Genomic DNA, 18,701 nt, shown 5'->3' on the forward strand with positions numbered 1-18,701 from the left:
TGCTGGCGAACTATACGTCCCCTGGGCTTGCGGTATGGAGCGGGTGATTTGAAAGTTGCAATTTGGCTTTTATGGGTGATGTTAGATATATCTATATACGAAATGCTTTCCGTATTATTTCTACTGAAACAACGCGATCTTGTGCTTGCTAAATCAAAGAGATATTCTATCAAGTAAACTGCGCCTGTTTTGACCACTTCTCCCTTTGCCTTCATTGCGGTCTTTAATAGTCTTATCTTGTCAGCTTCTTCTCCCTGATAAACCACGCAAAGACCGCTGAACCGCCAACAAGAACAATGCTAACTGTGAATGCCGCCCGTGTGCTCTTTCCATAACAGTCTCTTACGATCTCTCTGACACCGGGTTCCAAGGTTTTGATATATGCCAGGCTTTGTCTGACCCGTCGGGCAATCTCAGCAGCATCTTCGCCACTATTCAGTGCGTTCTCTAGATTGAGGCGCAGGACTTGGTTTGCAGCAGTGGCGCAGATAGAGACTCCGAATACACTACCAAGAGAGCGAAAAAGATATGAGCATGCTGTTACAACTGCTTGGTCGGCTTGATCGGAGTTGGCAACTAAAACTGTCAGATTTGAAGGTTGCGGTGAGCTCAATGCGTGGGAATGACTTACTTAGGCCAATGAGGGTAGTGGTCACGCCGATGCCGTTCGAAAAGGCGCAAATCATCATACCTAGAATGATGCCAATGGTGGAATTGACAATCATGCCCGCGAATAGAAAGACTAGACCCAGACCGAGCACCAAGTTGGAGTAGGCAATGACTGTGATCCAGTAATACTTCCCTGTCTTCTGCATATAAAACCCTCCGAATAGGGATCCTGAAACGCCACATAGAACTCCCGGTATGAGGCGTAATCCAGCTTGGGTAGCTGACATGCCGTCGACGACTTGAAAGTACATCGGGACGTAGAACAGCGCCGCCAGCCAGCCGCTGAAGGAGAAAAAATTACAGAGATAGCATGCGAAGAGTGCACGGTCAAAGATTATGTGGCCTGGGGCGAAAGGATGTGAGGCTACGAACATCTCAACCAGGACGAAAAGGATGAAGAGGGGTATAGACACGGCGACAGAAACGATCGTGATGGTGTCTTTCCAGGCAAGGTTGCTCCCCCGATCTAGCCCAAGCAGTAATGAGAAGACAGCGAATATGAGGACGAGCGCTCCAATAAAGTCGATTTTTTGAAGCTTGACTTTCCAATGGCTACTCTCCTGCTTGGGAAGCTTGAGGACGAAAAAGACGGCAGTGAACGCAACCAGGCAGAGCGGCGCCTGGAGGATGAAGGGCCACCTCCAGCCGATGGAGTCGGCGAGAATGCCACCAAGTGGAGCGCCTGAGGCTGCACCAGTTGCAAAAATGATGTTAATGTACCCTTGCCACTTCCCACGCTCTCGAAGTGGCACAGCATCAGACATTAGGATCGAGACGACGGTAGTCATCCCGCCGCCTCCAATACCCGCGAAGGCACGAGCTGCGATGAGCTGGCTCATATTCCGTGCCAAGCCGCAGAACAGACAGCCGAGACCGAATACCACGTACGCGAATAGGAGACATGGCTTTCGACCGAAGATGTCTGATAGTTTCCCGTATAGGGGTTGGAAAGAGGTCAGAGTTAAGAAGTATCTAATTCTTAGTTACTCGAAGCTAGAAAGATTTGCACGTAGGTACGCACGATGTAGCTATCCAGGAGGTTTTATTAAGTGCTTTGAGGTCTGTGCCGATGATACCGTAAGTCGATATAATGATGGTTTGGTCGGCAGCGGACAGGAAGATCTGGGCACAAGGAAGAAACGTTAGTTTACCCCACAGCATCTTTATAGCTAGATATACTTACTCCGATTGCTATCGCGGGGATGATGTACTTCAGCTTCTTCTGTACGTCGGGGAGGCCCTCGTACTGCTTTGGCGGGACTGCCTCGCCAGCGCCGGCCTCGCGTTCGACATCACTTCCATCCTCATAGGTCTCGTCATAAGGGTCTGCGCCCTCAGGCACAAGCCCAGCACTTGCGTCTACGGGGTGAGTCGATAGATTTCGATGTTGGTCTGGCTTTGGGAGCAAAGGCGAAGTCTCGGTGTGAAACGTGGAGTTGCCGTTCTGCATGGTGGGGTGATGGCGGAAAATCGATGACTTCAGGGAAACTAAATTTGCATGAAGCAAGCTGCAATGCGGTTCACGGCATCATATAGATAGTCAGGTACACGCAGTGAAGCCTTTGTTCGGGACCAGCGGGTGGCATATCTCCGACGAAGACGCCAACCGCTGGCCGCATTGCAGCATCACTGAGAAAGCTTATCATCGGCTTCACTGTGGATCCGCTCGGAGCTGCCTTAGTGTGCATAGAAGGATCGGCTTTACAATACCGTTTTCATCTTGATGCCGTAGGACGACGCTATACGCGCTGCAGTCTCTCAAAAAATTGTTTGGTTATATACAGTGCTTCCCCCATATGCTGCGACTATGTGCTTTTCTGCGCCGAGAGTGGCAGGTTGTCGAACTCTTTCTTGATGAACTGCCTCACTTTCTGCAACCCTTCCTCAACTACTTCCGTGTCGTTGACGTACCCGATCCGCACATATCCCAAGAATTCTTTGCCGAAGGATTCATCTCCAGGGACGAACATTACCCCCGTCTTCTCCAGTAGCTGCTTGCAGAATTCCACTGCGTCTATAGGGCTGTCCGGGGACCCATCTTTGTGGAACTTCACAAAAGCCGTGGTCCCAGCAAGAGGCTTGACCCATTGACACAGATCGTCATGCTTGTTGACAAACTTCTCTAGCAGCTCGAGGTTTTTCTTTGCAAGCTGGATGTTCCTGGCAAGCAAATTATGGACCGTGTTCGCATCTAGAGCAAACGCCGCCACTTGTTCATCCACTTGACTGACTGATATCGTCGTGTAGTGCCGCGCATGCGCAACCTTTTCGATGATGTTCTGGTCTCGAGACGCCATCCAGCCTACACGTATGCCTGCAAGGGCATATGCCTTCGACATGGAGCCTGTTACCGTGACTTTGCTGTATCCCATATTCAGCATTGACGGAGGGAATTCGGACTCCACAGGAGTGATAGAGTGGAAGATTGGACGGTAGACCTCGTCACTGAGAATCATCATGTCGTCTTTGGCTGCTACTTCAATGATTTTCTTGAGGAGTGACTTCTTCAGAACGGCACCGGTGGGATTGTTGGGGTTACTGTTTCGAGATGTGTGAGTAAAGGCCCCCAAGAGGGATGAAGTGAGAGTGCTGCTCCAGGGCTACTTCAGAGTGAAGTCACGTGACCTACTTTATGACAATGAGCTTCGTGTTTGGCTTGATGAGAGCCTTGAGCTCCTCGATGTCTGGTATCCAAGCCTTCTCGGGCCTCGCGTGCCAGAGATCTACTTCAGCACCGAGAGAGGCGGGCACGGAGTAGAGGGCCTGGTACGTGGGATAGTGGCATATAACATGATCTCCAGGGCCAATCAGTGAGTAGAAGTACAGGTAGTTTGCGGCGATGGCTCCAGGCGTCGTCAGGATGTTTTCCGGGGACAGTGGTGAGCCGCCTCTGGAAGAATAGAGTCTGGCAAGGTTGGATCTCAGAGCATCGGAGCCCCGGATGGACCCATAGGTCAACTTCCGTGCCAACTGCAAGACCTCAGCAGACTTGTCATCTGAGAAGGTCTTCAAGTCGTCGATCGAGATGGACGCGCAGCACGTCTCGGCGAGCTGGTACTTGGCTTCGGTTTCGTACTTGTCCATCCACTGCACGTGGTAAGTCTCCTATTATCAGATGTGGAATGCCATGGAACCACCTACCAGCTCCACGGCAAAGGGCTCGAGTTGCACCATGCTGGCTATGTGGAGGAGAGTTACTGCTTTCTACTGGGATAACTGACAAGGCAGGGCTGGACCTTATAGGCGTGAAGGAGCAGTGCTGAGACCGATCCGCATGGAAAGATGCCAATGCCAATGTCAACGAGAGGGCGCGATGTGCCGCTTGGCCGTCCCAATCAGCCGTCTATGATTAGTGGTACGTGAATGCTGCAGTCAACGCACGGTGAATGGCTCTCGCAACACGCATCAGCGTAGCACATTCACGTCGGCAAGGCTCTCCCGCCCTGCCGCACATGCTCGGCTGGATGTCCTTTGGGGTCGCATCAGCTGCCTTTGTGGGCTGAACTCGCGGCCGACGGATCGGCCTTGGCTTCGGGCAGTGCCACGGACAACTGAGGTGATGATTGAGCGCTGCGTCTCCCCGCAACAGCCTCACCACAGCGTGCACAGCTCCCGACGGCACCCACCTCCACAACGTCTGTTTACTCACGCTCCTTGAACCGTCGGCCATCACCAGTCGCCCGCCAGGCACGCCCCGCTCCCGTGCCTCTCGTCCACGACCGTCTACACGCCCCCGTCGTCTCTGCCGCACTCGTCGACCTCTCAAGCTTCGTCGCCTGACGGAGCTGCGCCATGCGCCGCACACGATGGAGCTCCTCTCTCCTGCCCCTTGCTGCCCTCCTGTGGCCAGCGGGAGCCCAAAAGACACACCGCAACTATTCCACTCCGGTTGACGACCTGCTCGACGCGCCCTTCTCTCTGTACGATGACCGGCCAGATGGTTGCCCCCCGTGCTTCAACTGCAACCTGGAAGACTTCGCCTGCCACCAGTTCGCCCCGTGTAGCAAGGCGAATGGAAAATGCACCTGTCCACCTGGGTTCGGGGGGGAAGACTGCTCCGATCCAGTCTGTGGAGGGCTGTCTGATGGCAAAGACAGATCGCCCCGACAGGACCGATACTGCAACTGCAAAGAGGGCTGGGAAGGCATCAACTGCAACGTATGCAAGACTGATGATGCGTGTAACGCTATGATGCCCGAAGGCAAGGACGGCGTCTGCTATAGAGAAGGCCTTCTGGTCAAGGAGAACTACCAGATGTGCGACATCACCAATCGAAAGATCCTCGACCAGCTCAAGGATCAGAAGCCTCAGGCAACCTTTTCTTGCACCCAGGAGAATGAGGAATGTAACTTCCAATGTAAGCATCTGAGCTCAGTCCCATCCCTCTTCATCTCCGCTAACAAAGCCAGTCTGGGTCGATCAGAAAGAGTCGTTCTACTGCGCTCTGGACACGTGCGTCTGGAGTGCCTCCGCCGAGACCAACCGCAACACTACACAATACAAGTGCGAGAACGTCAAGTGTAAATGCATCCCGGGTCGGATGCTCTGCGGAGAAGAGGGCTCCATCGACATTGGAGAATTCTTAGCCCAGTCAATCAAAGGCCCTGCCGAATTCTCGTCAATCTCGACCGAGGGGGGTAGCAAAGAGGATGGTAGCATTTTCTCTGAGCCGGCAATGAATGACCTGATCTCGAGCGTTTTCGGCGACACGAGTATCTTTCTCAGTTGCAATTCTGGAGAGTGCCTGCACAGGACGGAGTTGCCAGGCTACGAGCGCCCGGTCAAGAAGATCAACACGCCACTGATTGCAGGCGTCATCGCGGGCTGCTCGCTTTTCGTCGTCGCCGTAGTTCTCACCGTATGGTATCTTTCAAGGAGAGCCGAGAGGAGGAAATGGGGCGCCATCCACTTGTCTGACGACGAAGAAGATGAGAATGCCAAACTGCTAGCGGACCATAAACCAGCTGCGCTCTATTTCCAGAATGTGGCCTACCAACTGAATGGGAAGCAGATTCTTTCTGGTATCACTGGAGCTGTACACCCGGGCGAACTGTTAGCCATTATGGGAGCATCAGGCGCAGGAAAGACAACCTTCCTTGATATCCTTGCCCGGAAGAATAAGAGAGGTGCAATCAACGGGGACTTTTATCTCAATGGCGAGAGGGTCATTGACGACGAATTCAGGAGTGTCATTGGCTTTGTCGACCAAGAAGATACTATGCTTTCCACGCTCACCGTACACGAAACCATACTTGACTCTGCCCTTCTCCGACTTCCAAAGGAGATGAGCCGCACATCCAAAGAGCAGAAGGTTGAGGATGTGGAGAAACAACTCGGCATTTATCACATCCGGCACCAGGTCATCGGTTCCGAGGAGAGCGTACGAGGTATCTCCGGAGGCGAGAAGAGGCGTGTTGGGATCGCCTGTGAACTTGTCACAAGTCCAAGCATACTTTTTTTGGACGAGCCCACGAGCGGTTTGGATGCGTTCAACGCCTTCAACGTAGTTGAGTGTCTGGTCAGCCTTGTGAAGAACTACAATCGGACCGTCGTCTTCACGATCCACCAGCCACGTTCCAATATCGTCGCATTGTTCGATCAATTGATCCTTCTTGCGAAGGGAAGGACAGTGTATTCCGGCCCTTTCTCGAGCTGTCAACCATACTTCGACGATATCGGGTATCCTTGTCCTCCAGGGTTCAACATAGCGGATTATCTGATAGACCTCACCATGCACGCTGGAGCAGCTCATCCACCTATCGACGAAGACAGTCCTATGTTTGCCCGGGACGGGCTTCGTACCAGCGCTAGTAGCGCTATTGCCGTCAAATCCATACCTAGCATCTCCAGCATTGGAGCTGAGGCTACCGGGAGCCCTAGCGTTTCTAGTATTCGACCTAAGGGCAAGCGGCGGACCTCAATCAAGCAGCAGCAGGAGAGGGAGCTTTTCACGAGGAAAAAGAGCAACGCTCCACCAGATGGTACGACTACCCCAAAGAATGATGATGAAGTTCCACTGCTTGATCCGCGCGAGAGCAACGTTCAGTGGCTAAAATTATCCCGTCAACAAGGTGCACCTCCTCCTCAGATTCTCGAAGATCCCGACGAGCTTCCTCCACCAGCGAACGGGGGCACCGGAACAAACCTAGACACTCTCGTGGTCGCATACGCCACGTCCGACGTAGCTGGATCACTCCATGACGATATCTCGGACGCTATCGCCAACGCAAACGAGGCAAACGGGACGCCACCTGGCGAATATGCCAACGGCGTAGCGATCTCCGGCAAAGTGAAAGGATTCCGCAAGGTTGGCTGGTTCGGACAATTCGCAATTTTGTCCCTTAGGACATGGCGCAATCTGTACAGGAACCCTATGCTGATGCTCACGCACTACGCGATTGCTATCGTTCTTGCCGTATTTCTTGGGTTCCTGTTCTATGGCCTCACAGACGACATCAAGGGCTTCCAGAACCGGCTAGGTCTATTCTTCTTCGTGCTAGCTTTATTTGGCTTCAGTACGTTGACCGTTTTGACCGTCTTCGCTCCAGAGCGCCTTCTCTTTACTCGAGAACGAGCGAAAGGATACTACTCACCGGTGTCCTACTTCGCGGCCAAAGTGCTTTTCGACATCGTGCCATTGCGTCTGATACCGCCTATCATTCTAGGCGCGATCGTGTATCCTATGACTGGTCTGATACCAGCCTGGCCAGAATTCTTGAAGTTCATCCTCTTCCTCGTTTTGTTCAATCTGGCCGCCGCTGCCATTTTCCTTTTCATCGGAATCGTGTTTAGGAACAGCGGAGTAGCGAACCTGATTGGTATACTAGTCATGCTTTTTAGTCTCCTCTTCTCGGGATTCTTCCTCAATCAAGAAAGTATCCCCATCGCTGCTAAGTGGCTTCAATTGGTAAGTTTACATGACAATAAAGCTGCGACCCTGTCACTAATGCATTATCTAGCTTTCGATTTTCCACTATGCCTTCGAGGGCCTCATTGTCAACGAAGTTAAATACCTCAGTCTCGTCGACCACAAATATGGACTGGATATCGAGGTTCCAGGTTCTGCTATCCTTAGCTCTTTTGGATTCAACGTTCTAGCTTTGTGGCGCGACTGCATCAATCTCGCGGTATTTGGGGCGATATTTGTCGTCCTAGCTTATGCTGCTATGCATATACTTCTGCTTGAAAGGCGGTAATTAGATCAGGATGCAGCGATTCTTTCACCTTGTAAATACAGGCTCTCATGAATGACATGTCATTCAATTTTCTGTTCGTATTCCACTTCACATTTCCTTGTGCATATTCGTGTTCTCAGAACACGATTTCTTCGCGGAAGTCTCTATTCATGCATACAACAGGAGTTAACGTAGGTGGCAAGCGAGCTGCGCACCCTTCAACTTTTTGCAACGCGACACCTTGTAACTACAATGGCTCCACCAAATAAAAATCGTTTGCCGTACAACGAAGGAGAGATCTTCCTTGCTATCTCATCTATCGATTCTATACAAAAGCCTAGTGCACGACGCGCTTCATCAATATACAATGTCTCTGAATCCATATTAAGTTCCCGACGCGCTGGAACGCGTCCACGACGCGATTGCGAGCCCAACTCAAAGAAACTTACTATGCTTGAAGAGGAGGCGATTATTAGATATATACTGGACCTAGATGCACGTGGGTTTTTGCCTACGCTAGGCGCTGTACGCGATATGGCAGATTTACTGCTCGCTGAGCGCGGCGCTGGCAAGGTTGGCCAGAAGTGGCCAAGGAACTTTATTAACTGGACACCTAGCCTTATAACATAATTTAATTAACTGTATAACTGGCAGAGGGCCCTATATAAGGATCCTATAACTATTAGGGCCTGGTTTAACCTAGTAGCGCGTATAAAGGCTATATACAGCATCTTAGATATAGACACCTGGAACTTTAATAAGACTAGCTTTCTTTTTGGCAGAATATTATCTTAGCTTGTTGTTACAGGCTTAGAGAGGCGCAGCCGGCCAAAGGCAATACAGCCAGGCAATTGCGAGTGGGCTACAGCAATCCAGGGAGTTAACGCTGCTGGGTGGGCAATCCCGCCATTTATCATCTTTGCAGCTAGGTACCACCTTTCTGCCTAGTATAAGAATAGAGAACTACCTAGCAATTAGGCTATTTTAGTGAGCGAGAATAGCTGGACAATAAATAAGCTTGGTGTTGTATAGCTACGGCACTTTAAAAAGCATACAAAGGGGAAGACTATAGGCGCGCGCCGGCTGCTAATTCTAGATGGCCATAACAGCTATAATTCGCTAGAATTCCAGGCAATCTGCAAGGAGAACAATATCTACACTCTCTGCATGCTGCTATATTTATTACACCTCCTACAGCCGCTTAATATAGGCTGCTTCTTGCTATTAAAGCGCGTGTATAGGCATTAGATTAATAGCCTAGTACGCGACTACATTAACTATATTACTAAGCTTAAGTTCTTACCGGCCTTTAAAGCTGCCTTTAATGCATTATTTATAAAGGATAATATCTATATAAGCTTTTAAGGTGCTAGCCTAGTCCTATATAATCTAGATAGGGTACTATCACAGCTTAATATTAAGCCTTGGACACCAACCCCTCCTGCCCCGCATGTTACCCCATGGGAATTAAGAACACCAAGCAACGCGCACAAGCTAGGGTCTTAATTAATACTAATTCGCGATTGGATACAGAAGCATCAGGATTCTTCTCCTATATTAATTATCCGGTTGCTTAATCAGCTTACAAGGGGCGCCAAGGGGATGAGCCATAAGATCGTGTCTCTGGACTTGAGAAGGCAAATGAGGCCGCCACAAGGCGCAGACAACGCAAAAAGAAACGGATCCAGGATAAAGGCACCCTGACAATAACAGAGGGAGAGGAGATTAATGCTTAAAGGGGCATTAGGCAGCAGCTAGAGAGTGAAACGCGTCAAAATGAGGCGCCATCAGGTGCTAGCCGGCAGGCTTCAGCGCGCTGTAAGCTTTGCAGACAGCCTGGGCATAACTCACGAACGTGTGAGAAACGTACTGTAGATACTGCCCAAGCTTAGACAGCTACCCTACTACTAGTATTTTCAAGCGTTGTTGAGATATATAGCTATGAAGGCAGAAGACGTTGGTGGGGTGCGCAGCTCGCTTGCCTGCGCAGCTCGCTTGCTACCTACGTTAACTAGAACTGTATCTATCAATCTTACTTGAGATTTTCGCATCGCTAAAGGTGCTCTTGTGCGTTCACCTGTCTACCAGTGCTTAGAGGGCTTCAACGACTTTTCAAACAGCCCAGGGTGAAGACCTTCCATCACGATTGATTATCTGAAAATCCATTGAAACACCCCAAGCAGTGGCATACACAATAAACCAAGAGTGCCACCTCCTTAACGCCCCGCATGCTAGGATAGATTCAGTATATGCTGCGAAGGTGGTCCGGCGTGGAGACAGCGTAGGCGCAGAGAACGGAATGAGAGATGTTGTACAAAGGAAGAAATAGACTGCACGTATATAGTGATGAAACCATCAACACAATATATATGTACAGTGAACCTGTTGAGTCCAATGGTTTGCTATAGAACCGGTGCAATGCGCCTCCCTATATGAGCCCACATCAATAATAGTACAATAGAACTTACAAGCCAGGGTACATCATGTTAACCTCCCCCGATCAACCACAGATGCGTCCACCCCGGGCTCTTCTTCATCCAAATCTTCATCCTCGCCATAAAGGAGTAGGTCTGATTCGGGCTGTCCAAAAAGCCCTCGCCAAATCCTCTCCCATAGCCCTTTCTTCTCAGCCATGGCTAAAACCATGACGATTGGAAGATGCCATACACTGGCCCAGAACAAGCCCCTCGCTGTGCCCTTATGTCCCTTCTCCCGCCAAAATTGCACCGCTTTATACACCATCCAGCCATTGATCACACTGCTCGTCGCTACAAACCCCCAATCTGTGACGCCCACGTAGGTGAGTCCAAAGCAGACCGGGAACATCAGAATCGCGTAGCGTAACGCGACACGGCCATTTTGCGCAGGATTGACCCAGCAGAGCATCCGGTACCCGGCGAACTTGTACTCGTCACGGATGGCCCAGCTGAGGGCATTGAAGTGGGGGAATTGCCAGGCAAAGAGGAGCGCTGCTAGCAGCCATCCTCCTGCACTGCCTTCTCCGAAAAGGAGTTCCTGCCAGGTCCCATTTTGAGCACATTGCCCGGCGGCAGCAGTCCAGCCCATCAGCGGTGGTATGCCACCGACCACCGCTCCGACCCAAGTGTTTATCACCGAGACCCGCTTCAGAGGGGTGTACACACCAGCGTATAGGAAGATGTTCAGACCGCCGAGGAAGGCCGTGGTGGGGTTGACGCCGTAGTAGAGGGCAGCAACGCCAACTGTACCACATCCAATGGCGAAGAGCAGGGCGCCCGTTGGACTGATGAGCTTGCGCACCAATGGCCTGTTCCGGGTACGGGTCATCATGGCATCGTATTTGGGTTCGAAGAGCATGTTGAGGGCGTTGGCTGAGGAACAGCAGAGGGCGGTTCCCGTGGTGAGGAAAAGAAGAGTGAGGGTCGAGAGAGAGGGCGCGGCTGTGGCGGCTGGAGCAAGGAGTGCAGGCACTGGGTATAACGAGTAAGGAGCTGTAGTTGTGAGGACAATTAGGAAACTGAGGCGCGGTTTGGCCAGGGAGAAATAGGTCGTGAGCAGTCGCCGGATGGAGTTGGCGGGCAGGTTCGACGATACGGTGGTGAGGCGGGAGGACGCATCTGGGGCAATGGGGTAGCTGGCCTCTGCAGATTCGGGCTCAGGGGGGTCCTTGCGGAGACTTTCCTCCCGTAGTCGTTTTCGTCGTCGGTGGGGAAGCTCCTGGGGTACTTCTTGTGAGGTTTCTTTAGCGGAGGGCGCTGCTCGGGGGAGCTCTGCTGCTGCTGCGGCGATAGCCTCCTTCGACTGCGGGGAGCCATTGCGCAGGCCACGCGTTGTCCGTCCAAACGTCTCCTTCAAAGTGCCATTGGCCCAGAAATAGTCCCTGGTGAAAGTGCTTCGCCCGGCGGCTGCGGCAACAGCACCGCGCTGCGAGCGGATTGAGAAGGGTCGGACGGCGGCGGGCGATCTGGACAGGCGGCGCAGACAGCGAATGCACACGCTGCTGGTGTTTTCAGGCAGGACGAAGGACCGCAGGATTGGGGGGCGGGCGAGCATGGCGGAGGGTACGATTGCCTCTTGACATTGGGCTGCACTGGCGGTGATGCTCTGAGAAGCAAATCCAAGGCACACGGGCCACGGGCCACGCCGCTCCAAGCCGAATCAGCGCCGACCAAATGGTCAGCCCACCGACATACGAGCATCACTGCCGTGTTCACTGCACGAGACTGCCTTTCTTGGGAGGGACTAGGTATTATACAATGCTAAGCACGTCTAAGTAAGCTGCCAGGGGGCGTCCTCGTCCTCCTTCGCCCGCGAGAATGCAATGTAGTAATCCACGGATAGAACCAGGCCCAAAATGATGTTACAAAACCCCTGCTCCAGAACCTCAGTCATCCTGCTCCTCGTCCGTCACGTAGTCGAACTCTCCCGGGACATCTGCTTCCTCTCCGTCGTCGTCATCCTCGTCGACTGCGTTCAGCACAGCAGCAGCCTCCGCCGCTCCACTGTTCGTGCTGCCTGTATTCGAGTCTCGCGTGGCGTACGCGTCACTGATGCGGTCAGTGAGAGACCGCCCCGGAGCACCTGGCGCTGGAGCCGGCGCCGTCTTCTTGACCTTCAGCTCGAGAAGAGTCTTCGGCTCTGAAGGTTGCGTGTCTTCTAGTACTATAACGCCACCAGTTGCCTGTACTACTGATTAGTTTATATATTGAAAATGAGGGTGACAAACTGACCTTCTTTACAGCGACATATCGCTCTTCGGGGAAGCTGATGTATTTCACCTGCTGGGGCAAGACTCGCGACATGTTCTCCAGCTCGTAGCCAACTTTCTCCTTCTCAACCCTCTTCTTTAGGGTCTCGGTCGATGGAGTTCCCTCCTTCTCTCCCTCGGACTTGTCTTTCTCGTCCTTGCCCCTTGATGATTCATCGTCAATGTCCATCTTGTCGTCATCGGCGCTCGAGATCTTGGGCGTAGTGGGGGTCTGATCGATGTCCATACTCTCCCGCCGTTGCTGTCGAGCCTTGACTAGTTTCCTACGCTTGGCTTGCGCAGTTGTGGACAGAACTGCCGTCTTGACCTTCTCCGGCGCCTCCTCCGCCTTAACCTCCTGCTCGGGTGGGTAATCGAACATGCTCGGACGGGTGTTACTGTGGAACTTGAACGACGGGATCTCTAAATCTTGGTCGACGCCAATAATAGCCGTAGGTGTGAAGGCCAGCGACAAGAAGTGCGTCAGTGGGAACCAGTACCAGTACTGTGTGAAGACGGCCATGCCAACAATGGCAGTCATGTTCAGGTTGCCTGTCTGCGTCTGGAGTCCGATCGTGCAGTTGCGGCCCCCAGCATCGATGATACCGAGTGCTAGAGCGCAGCCAAATTTAGCCATAGCATCCTCGTGTCGGTCGCCAATGATCTTCTGAAGAGTCTTGCGGATAGTAGCAACCTTGGGGTTCATCGCCTCGTTCTGCTGTACTAAGATCATCGAGAGCGAGATCAAAGCACCTTGTCGAACGAAGTCGGTCGAGTCTTTCATCATGGGCTCCAGCAGATCGATCGCTTCGTCCAAGCCAGTACCAGCGCAAGCGATACCCAGGGCCATCGTCGCGCCGTACCGAACGTGCGGATTGTACGACTCAGCAAGCAACTCCACCATGCGGGGCACACTTCCTGGTTTCCTGAACAGGACGAATCCAAGACTCATTACGGCGACTCTTCGGACGTCGTCGCTGACATCGCTCACAGCAACGTGGAGTAGTCTTCGGACTGCCTTGTTGCTACTGCTTCCGCAGTAGGCCAACGCGATCGTCATGATTCCTCCGTACCGTAGGGTTGGGTCCGGGTCCTCGAGTAGGCCGTTGATGAGCTCATCAGCTGCCTCTTGACGTCCATACATGATGAGTGCCATGCCCAGAGCGAGACCCCGCACAATCTTCTCGTGCTGAGTGTCGTGGGCATACTGGATCATATCCTCAAGGGCCTTAATGTTCCCGGTGCCTAGCATAACCAGTCCCATGGACAGCCCCACGGCTTCACCGTTGATTGCCGAATCGGTGTACAAGACGGCCTTGAATGCATCGAAAATGTCCTCCGAGCCCGTCGCCATTCCCGCAACACCAAGACCAAGGGCGCCGCCGTGCTGGACCACTTCTTCGGAAGCATTCTGGAACTGTTGTAGAAGATAGTCCAAGACATGCGTTCCATGATTGCAGTAGATCATACCCAGGGCGTAGAGCGATCCACCTTGACTGAAGTGAGAGCCGGGTACATTGCTCTCCTTGGGTAGGTATGGCTCCAATAGCTTCTGTCCCTGTGTGATATTGCCTCTGTGAATCACTCCGAGGGCGGCTGTTGCAGTGAACTTCGACCAATTTACCGCTTTGCCGAGCCATTCCAAGTTCTCCCTGAAGAAGCTATCGTTTGTAGTTCCTGAATTCATGAAGGCATTGGCGAATGTGACTCCAGTATGGAAGATGGAGTTCCTCGCCTCCAGGCTATCTCGCACCTTATTTAGAATATTTCGATCGGCGTGGTTGTTGCGATAGAGGAATTCTAGATTGAGCTCGATGCTCTTGGTACCCCGGAGTATATACCGAACAGAGGTATAAGCCTTCTGATCCTCGTCCGAAGCCACTTTCGGCTTGGTTCGAGAAACTACCGTGGATATTGTCGGGGCTTCGTTACTGTTGTCTGCGTTTGACAAGAGTCCGTCTGTCTCAGCGGCATCCTCTCCGCGAGGCTGTACAGCACCTCCGTTGGCTGCAGGCTTTGCGTCTTGCGCCTCCTCCTCGTCCTCTTCGGTCTCAGGCAACTCCTCCATGACCTTGTTTAGGAATTCCTGGGTACCATTCTCATATAGGTCGAAAGATATTTGATAGGCAATGGCTAGCGATCTTGCGTCACCCTTCGACACGAGTTGGCGCAAAAGGTTGGATGCCATGGAGTGTTGATTCAAGTAAACAACACATTTGGCAATTGAGAAATAGTCCGGGTTTGGGATATCGTTGAGCAAATCAAGAATGAGTCGAAGAATCTGCTAATGTTACTACTGCTGTATGAGAAGGTTATCAGGGAGCTTATACCTCATTTCGAAGTCCTCTTTCTTGAACCACGTTCATGCAAATATCCAGGACATACTCCATGAGCTCTTCGCTCTTCCCTGGAGTGTCACTTTCAGCTTTCTTGCCCTTCTTTTCATCCTGGCTTGCGCGGAGGAAGGCTTCCCGAAGGACGTCAAGATTCCGAGCTTCAATAGCAATACCAACGACCTGTCGGTATGCACCAACTTCGTAACAGCTCTCAAAGATACGCCTAATGGTTGCCTGCAAATTCTTTTGAACACTCCTCTGTAATGCCAGCGGCGAAGGATGAGCGCCAACTACGCCCGCGTTTCCACCACCCGGAATGGAAGGGTCAAAGGTTGACGAATCCTGCCTTGACAGGAGAGATTTTGAGGGCAGAGTTGATTGTGAGAAGGGCGTGGTTGGAGACGTCATGCTCGCAGATGTGCTGGCGACTCCGTTCGCAGTCGTGAAAGACGTTGTTAACTGAGGCGGCGGCTGATTGGCAGTACTCGCCGGTTTCGGGGGGTTATGCATGGCCGACAAAGCGATGTAGGTATCGAGACATTTGGCTAGAGCACGTATTGTATTAGTGTCGATGTCGTTGGAATGCGAAGGAGCTTGCGGAGTATATAATGTTTTCGGGAATGCTGGTTCCCAGAGCGTACTGGGATTCGGGGAAAGCGTGTCGAGCAGTTATGACTTACCGAGTATGGTTTCCTCAAACTCTCCGGCATGGTGTATATCGAACAGTTTGCCGGCACCCAGTGCAAAAACCATGCTCTCATCGTACTCCTGTAGCTGATAGTAGACCTTGGCGGCGACCAGAGCCGCGAGCTCTCGTTCAGCGAAAGATTCATCTTCGTAGAGCGCCTCACTGCCACCATGATTAGTATGGATTTGTAGATGATGGTATCGACTGTGCTATGACTGCCATCCCTAGGCTGTAGCTACGAGGGCAAGGCAGTCGCCGGACAATGGCCGGGCATGACCCGGGACAGAGTATCTGGTTATAACTCACATCTGGCTCACAGACCCGGCGACTTCTGGCCATAATAGATCGATGTCCTTATTCAAGCGCTGAAGGGCGAACGACCGGAGGGCTGGATCGGGTTCTGACAAGAAGCCAACGACGCCGGCGGCAGATGTAAGGCCGACCATGGCAGCGAGGGTTTCTGTGTAGGCGATGTTGCAACTGTAGTGCGCGCGGTTGTGCGATGGGGACGGAAAAGGAGCAGCGGATGGTGATGGAAGCAGATGGAGCTGTTGCTCGTAACGTGGCGCCTGACGGCGGGTGCTGCGATCGGCGGCGGTGCGAGCGGTGGGTTGATGGTCGATGGAGGAGAAGGGACGTAGGCGACCGGGTGAAGGAGAGTCGAGAAGAGACAGGAGGAGATGGTGATGGAGATGGCGCAGGCGGTGGTGTTTTGGGGGTGCAATCGTCAACGCGATGAGCTGCTCGTCACCCGTGCTAAGCTGTGGGACCCGTGCGTTCAGGCACCTGGCGCCGACGTCAGTCCGGCGAGGCGCGTACAAATACGAAGTAATGGGGGACAAGCGATTCTTCTTTCGACTGTTTAAAATACTGTTAGGAGCCAAGGTGTACTTCATCCGCATCTAGTCACAAGAAGGCTGCTCTGTGGCTCTGTGCAGATGGTTTCTTCGTGCTGTCTTCGCTAAATAGAAGAAGTAGGAGCACCGGCTGGCGAGATCACATTCACTATGACAGGCAGAGTCTTACGATAGAGGTCAGACTGGTGCTATGAAGAGACACCAGGAATATGTAAGGGTATCGCTTCGGACCTTCCAGTCCTCCAAAAAAAACCAAGCGCCGGCTCATGCCCCCTTTGCAGCGCCGGCATAGCTCCCTAAGATAATATACAAAGAACAACCATCTCCAGGGCTTCATATGGCCCGCGACAAGACGCGCAAGTTATTCACCAACATTCCCACTACCCCCTCGTACGTGCTGGGCAGTTTTTGGTTAATCTTATCCGCTTCGCGCACCAGCATGTCCCCGTATAGCTCCAGTTCCAGCTCGTGGTTCTTGACACCTGACTCATTGACCACTTGAGTTAAATCGATCTGGTAGGTGTTCTGGTGTGTGTACGACATTCGATCCTTCTTTCGTTCTTGAGGCAGACCGCTCTCTGCAGCAGGTTCAAGATCATTCACCGCTCGGGGATAATTGATTTCGAGGTTTATGCTGACCCGGTAGTCCCATTCCGTCTTCGGGGAGCTGATATGGAGGTTGGCGATTCGGTGCTTAATGATCTTGCCCAGCTCTCGCCCAGTCTTCATGTCCCTACTGAGACGAACTCTTTTTCGAAGGAAGGTCTGAAGGAGAGCTTTGGTGGCCGGGGAGAGGATCTCGAAACCTGCATGGTTGAGCTCGAAGAACTTGTCGATTTCTTTGACATGTTTATAGTCTAGTGGCGCGCGAGCTCGAATACGGTCCCCCTTCGCGTCCGTCACGCATCCATTAAGGAACTTGTTCATTTTCTGATGTTGCGCCTCCGACATGGTGCTGACGAACTTGATGCTGTCGCCCAGATCCATTTCATCCACCACGCATTCCGTCTGGTGTACGCCTGTGAAGCGCTCCCCAGTGCGCTTGTCTTGCATCTGGCCCCATTTGGCCTCAATCTCCACCTGCGTGTCTGGCGACTCCGCCAAAGCTCTCCGTACAGCCGAGTTCATCACCACATTTTGCCAAATGAAGTCGCACACGCTGCGCGTGATCTCATCGTACGGGGTAATGTTTGTGATCGAAGGCTCGAGGGCAGGTTCAGGCGCGTCGTCGGTCTCGATATCGTCTTGGACCGGGGCTTGGATTGGCGGCGCGTGGGGTTGCATATCTCCTTCTCGAATAGCCCAGATCGGTATGGGATCGTGTCGTTTGCGGCGCGGTCGTTGCGACGTTTGCTTCGAGGGTGAGGCTGGAAGAGGCGTGCGCTTACGTTTTCGAGGGCCATCGTTGGGAACTGCGTTTGATGGAGTAGAGACACGAGAGGGGGGTGTGGGATTTATGAGCGACCTGATGTCCATAGTGTGTAGTGTGTTGTGTTGCGAAGCTGTTCTGTTTCGGAAGAAGCCTTGTTGAACTGGAAGTGAGGCTGTCACGTGTTCCCTTTATCCCGTTTGCGCCAAGGCCGATCAACAAATACTGTCTCTCGTCACAAATATCCGCACACTGTTCTGCCACCGCTTGTGGTGCCTCATGGTATTTTCAGAATTCCGATGTAGACGGAAGTCCCGCGTTTTGAACAACGGGCAAACTCGTCAGGCCACCCCAAGCAGCGGCAAAGGAGTGTGATCCGTCGCCGTCGATTTCTGAAGATTTGCTAGCACTCATCAATAGGCATGTGCTTCAAGGGTGTGTCAATTGAATCAGAGGACACTGCTATGCGGTCGACGCCGTCTGAAGGCCCTCGGCGAAGTTTCACACTTATCAAATCTAATAGCAACTATCAAAGCTAATGGCGCTCATATCTCAACTCCCGGCCCCTACCTATCCCGCAGAATAAGTAACAGGGTTCGGCGTCGTCGCCTGACATGGATTTATAGTCTCGAAGCAGCTTGTATCGTAGAAAACAACATCATCCCCGACCTCAACATTCAGCTGGCTCCCGGTGGCGGAATAGTACGTACAGCTTCCGGTGATATAGTAAAAGCTCTTGTACTCGTTTTCAATGGCGATATCCCGACAACTCTCCACGCTGGATGCGCTGGAGGTAACGACCTCGTACGCGGGCTCGTCCGGGGGCTCGTCCGGCACTGCGAAGACCAATCCACAGTAGGCTCCCTCTGGCGGGGTGGGGT

At 52.4% G+C, this 18,701-nt stretch overlaps 6 protein-coding genes across 6 annotated transcripts; 1 reads left to right on the forward strand and 5 right to left on the reverse strand.

The window, feature by feature from the left end:
- Positions 1 to 57: 57 nt before the first annotated feature.
- On the reverse strand, positions 58 to 2,221 carry BDZ99DRAFT_566604 (MFS general substrate transporter). Its single transcript, XM_033727602.1, has 4 exons — positions 1,853 to 2,221; positions 1,691 to 1,791; positions 632 to 1,641; positions 58 to 576 (listed from the first exon to the last, which is right to left on the reverse strand). The coding sequence occupies exons 1-4, from the start codon at positions 2,117 to 2,119 to the stop codon at positions 233 to 235; spliced, it is 1,722 nt and encodes a 573-aa protein (XP_033581611.1). The 5' UTR covers positions 2,120 to 2,221; the 3' UTR covers positions 58 to 232.
- A 140-nt stretch (positions 2,222 to 2,361) lies between these two features.
- On the reverse strand, positions 2,362 to 4,031 carry BDZ99DRAFT_566605 (PLP-dependent transferase). The gene is made up of 3 exons (XM_033727603.1): positions 3,811 to 4,031; positions 3,299 to 3,756; positions 2,362 to 3,207 (listed from the first exon to the last, which is right to left on the reverse strand). Exons 1-3 carry the CDS (start codon positions 3,841 to 3,843, stop codon positions 2,475 to 2,477), a joined length of 1,224 nt encoding a protein of 407 aa, XP_033581612.1. The 5' UTR covers positions 3,844 to 4,031; the 3' UTR covers positions 2,362 to 2,474.
- Positions 4,032 to 4,461: 430 nt separating this feature from the next.
- BDZ99DRAFT_515434 (ATP-binding cassette sub-family G member 2) lies at positions 4,462 to 7,865 on the forward strand (the record flags this gene model as incomplete). Its single annotated transcript, XM_033724970.1, has 3 exons — positions 4,462 to 5,026; positions 5,079 to 7,576; positions 7,629 to 7,865. 3 exons carry the CDS (start codon positions 4,462 to 4,464, stop codon positions 7,863 to 7,865), a joined length of 3,300 nt encoding a protein of 1,099 aa, XP_033581613.1.
- A 1,972-nt stretch (positions 7,866 to 9,837) lies between these two features.
- BDZ99DRAFT_181660 (mitochondria protoheme IX farnesyltransferase) lies at positions 9,838 to 11,896 on the reverse strand. Its single transcript, XM_033713061.1, has one exon. The coding sequence runs from the start codon at positions 11,874 to 11,876 to the stop codon at positions 10,326 to 10,328; it is 1,551 nt and encodes a 516-aa protein (XP_033581614.1). The 5' UTR covers positions 11,877 to 11,896; the 3' UTR covers positions 9,838 to 10,325.
- Positions 11,897 to 12,103: 207 nt separating this feature from the next.
- BDZ99DRAFT_434403 (26S proteasome-like protein regulatory subunit rpn2) lies at positions 12,104 to 16,310 on the reverse strand. The gene is made up of 5 exons (XM_033717442.1): positions 15,901 to 16,310; positions 15,587 to 15,756; positions 14,901 to 15,451; positions 12,554 to 14,851; positions 12,104 to 12,504 (listed from the first exon to the last, which is right to left on the reverse strand). The coding sequence occupies exons 1-5, from the start codon at positions 16,038 to 16,040 to the stop codon at positions 12,208 to 12,210; spliced, it is 3,456 nt and encodes a 1,151-aa protein (XP_033581615.1). The 5' UTR covers positions 16,041 to 16,310; the 3' UTR covers positions 12,104 to 12,207.
- Positions 16,311 to 16,560: 250 nt separating this feature from the next.
- On the reverse strand, positions 16,561 to 17,946 carry BDZ99DRAFT_458646 (mRNA triphosphatase CET1). The gene has a single exon (XM_033718960.1). It carries the CDS (start codon positions 17,925 to 17,927, stop codon positions 16,785 to 16,787), a length of 1,143 nt encoding a protein of 380 aa, XP_033581616.1. The 5' UTR covers positions 17,928 to 17,946; the 3' UTR covers positions 16,561 to 16,784.
- Between the last annotated feature and the right edge of the window lie 755 nt (positions 17,947 to 18,701).

This window comes from Mytilinidion resinicola, assembly GCF_010093595.1.
Source record: "Mytilinidion resinicola strain CBS 304.34 unplaced genomic scaffold BDZ99scaffold_3, whole genome shotgun sequence".
Classification (NCBI taxonomy): Eukaryota; Fungi; Ascomycota; class Dothideomycetes; order Mytilinidiales; family Mytilinidiaceae; genus Mytilinidion; species Mytilinidion resinicola.

Excerpts from the sequence above, each read along its gene's own strand:
- BDZ99DRAFT_566604 (XM_033727602.1), bottom strand. The coding sequence starts at position 2,119 with ATGCAGAACGGCAACTCCACGTTTCACACCGAGACTTCGCCTTTGCTC. Across the intron at positions 1,792-1,852 it reads TCCCCGCGATAGCAATCGGA|ATCTTCCTGTCCGCTGCCGA; the intron begins GTAAGTATATCT and ends CCTTGTGCCCAG. Across the intron at positions 577-631 it reads CACTACCCTCATTGGCCTAA|TTGCCAACTCCGATCAAGCC; the intron begins GTAAGTCATTCC and ends TGACAGTTTTAG.
- BDZ99DRAFT_566605 (XM_033727603.1), bottom strand. The coding sequence starts at position 3,843 with ATGGTGCAACTCGAGCCCTTTGCCGTGGAGCTG. Across the intron at positions 3,757-3,810 it reads AGCCCTTTGCCGTGGAGCTG|TGGATGGACAAGTACGAAAC; the intron begins GTAGGTGGTTCC and ends TACCACGTGCAG. Across the intron at positions 3,208-3,298 it reads ACGAAGCTCATTGTCATAAA|TAACCCCAACAATCCCACCG; the intron begins GTAGGTCACGTG and ends ATCTCGAAACAG.
- BDZ99DRAFT_181660 (XM_033713061.1), bottom strand. The coding sequence starts at position 11,876 with ATGCTCGCCCGCCCCCCAATCCTGCGGTCCTTCGTCCTGCCTGAAAAC.
- BDZ99DRAFT_434403 (XM_033717442.1), bottom strand. The coding sequence starts at position 16,040 with ATGGTCGGCCTTACATCTGCCGCCGGCGTCGTTGGCTTCTTGTCAGAA. Across the intron at positions 15,757-15,900 it reads GCCGGGTCTGTGAGCCAGAT|TGAGGCGCTCTACGAAGATG; the intron begins GTGAGTTATAAC and ends TCATGGTGGCAG. Across the intron at positions 14,852-14,900 it reads AAAGAGGACTTCGAAATGAG|ATTCTTCGACTCATTCTTGA; the intron begins GTATAAGCTCCC and ends TAACATTAGCAG.
- BDZ99DRAFT_458646 (XM_033718960.1), bottom strand. The coding sequence starts at position 17,927 with ATGGACATCAGGTCGCTCATAAATCCCACACCCCCCTCTCGTGTCTCT.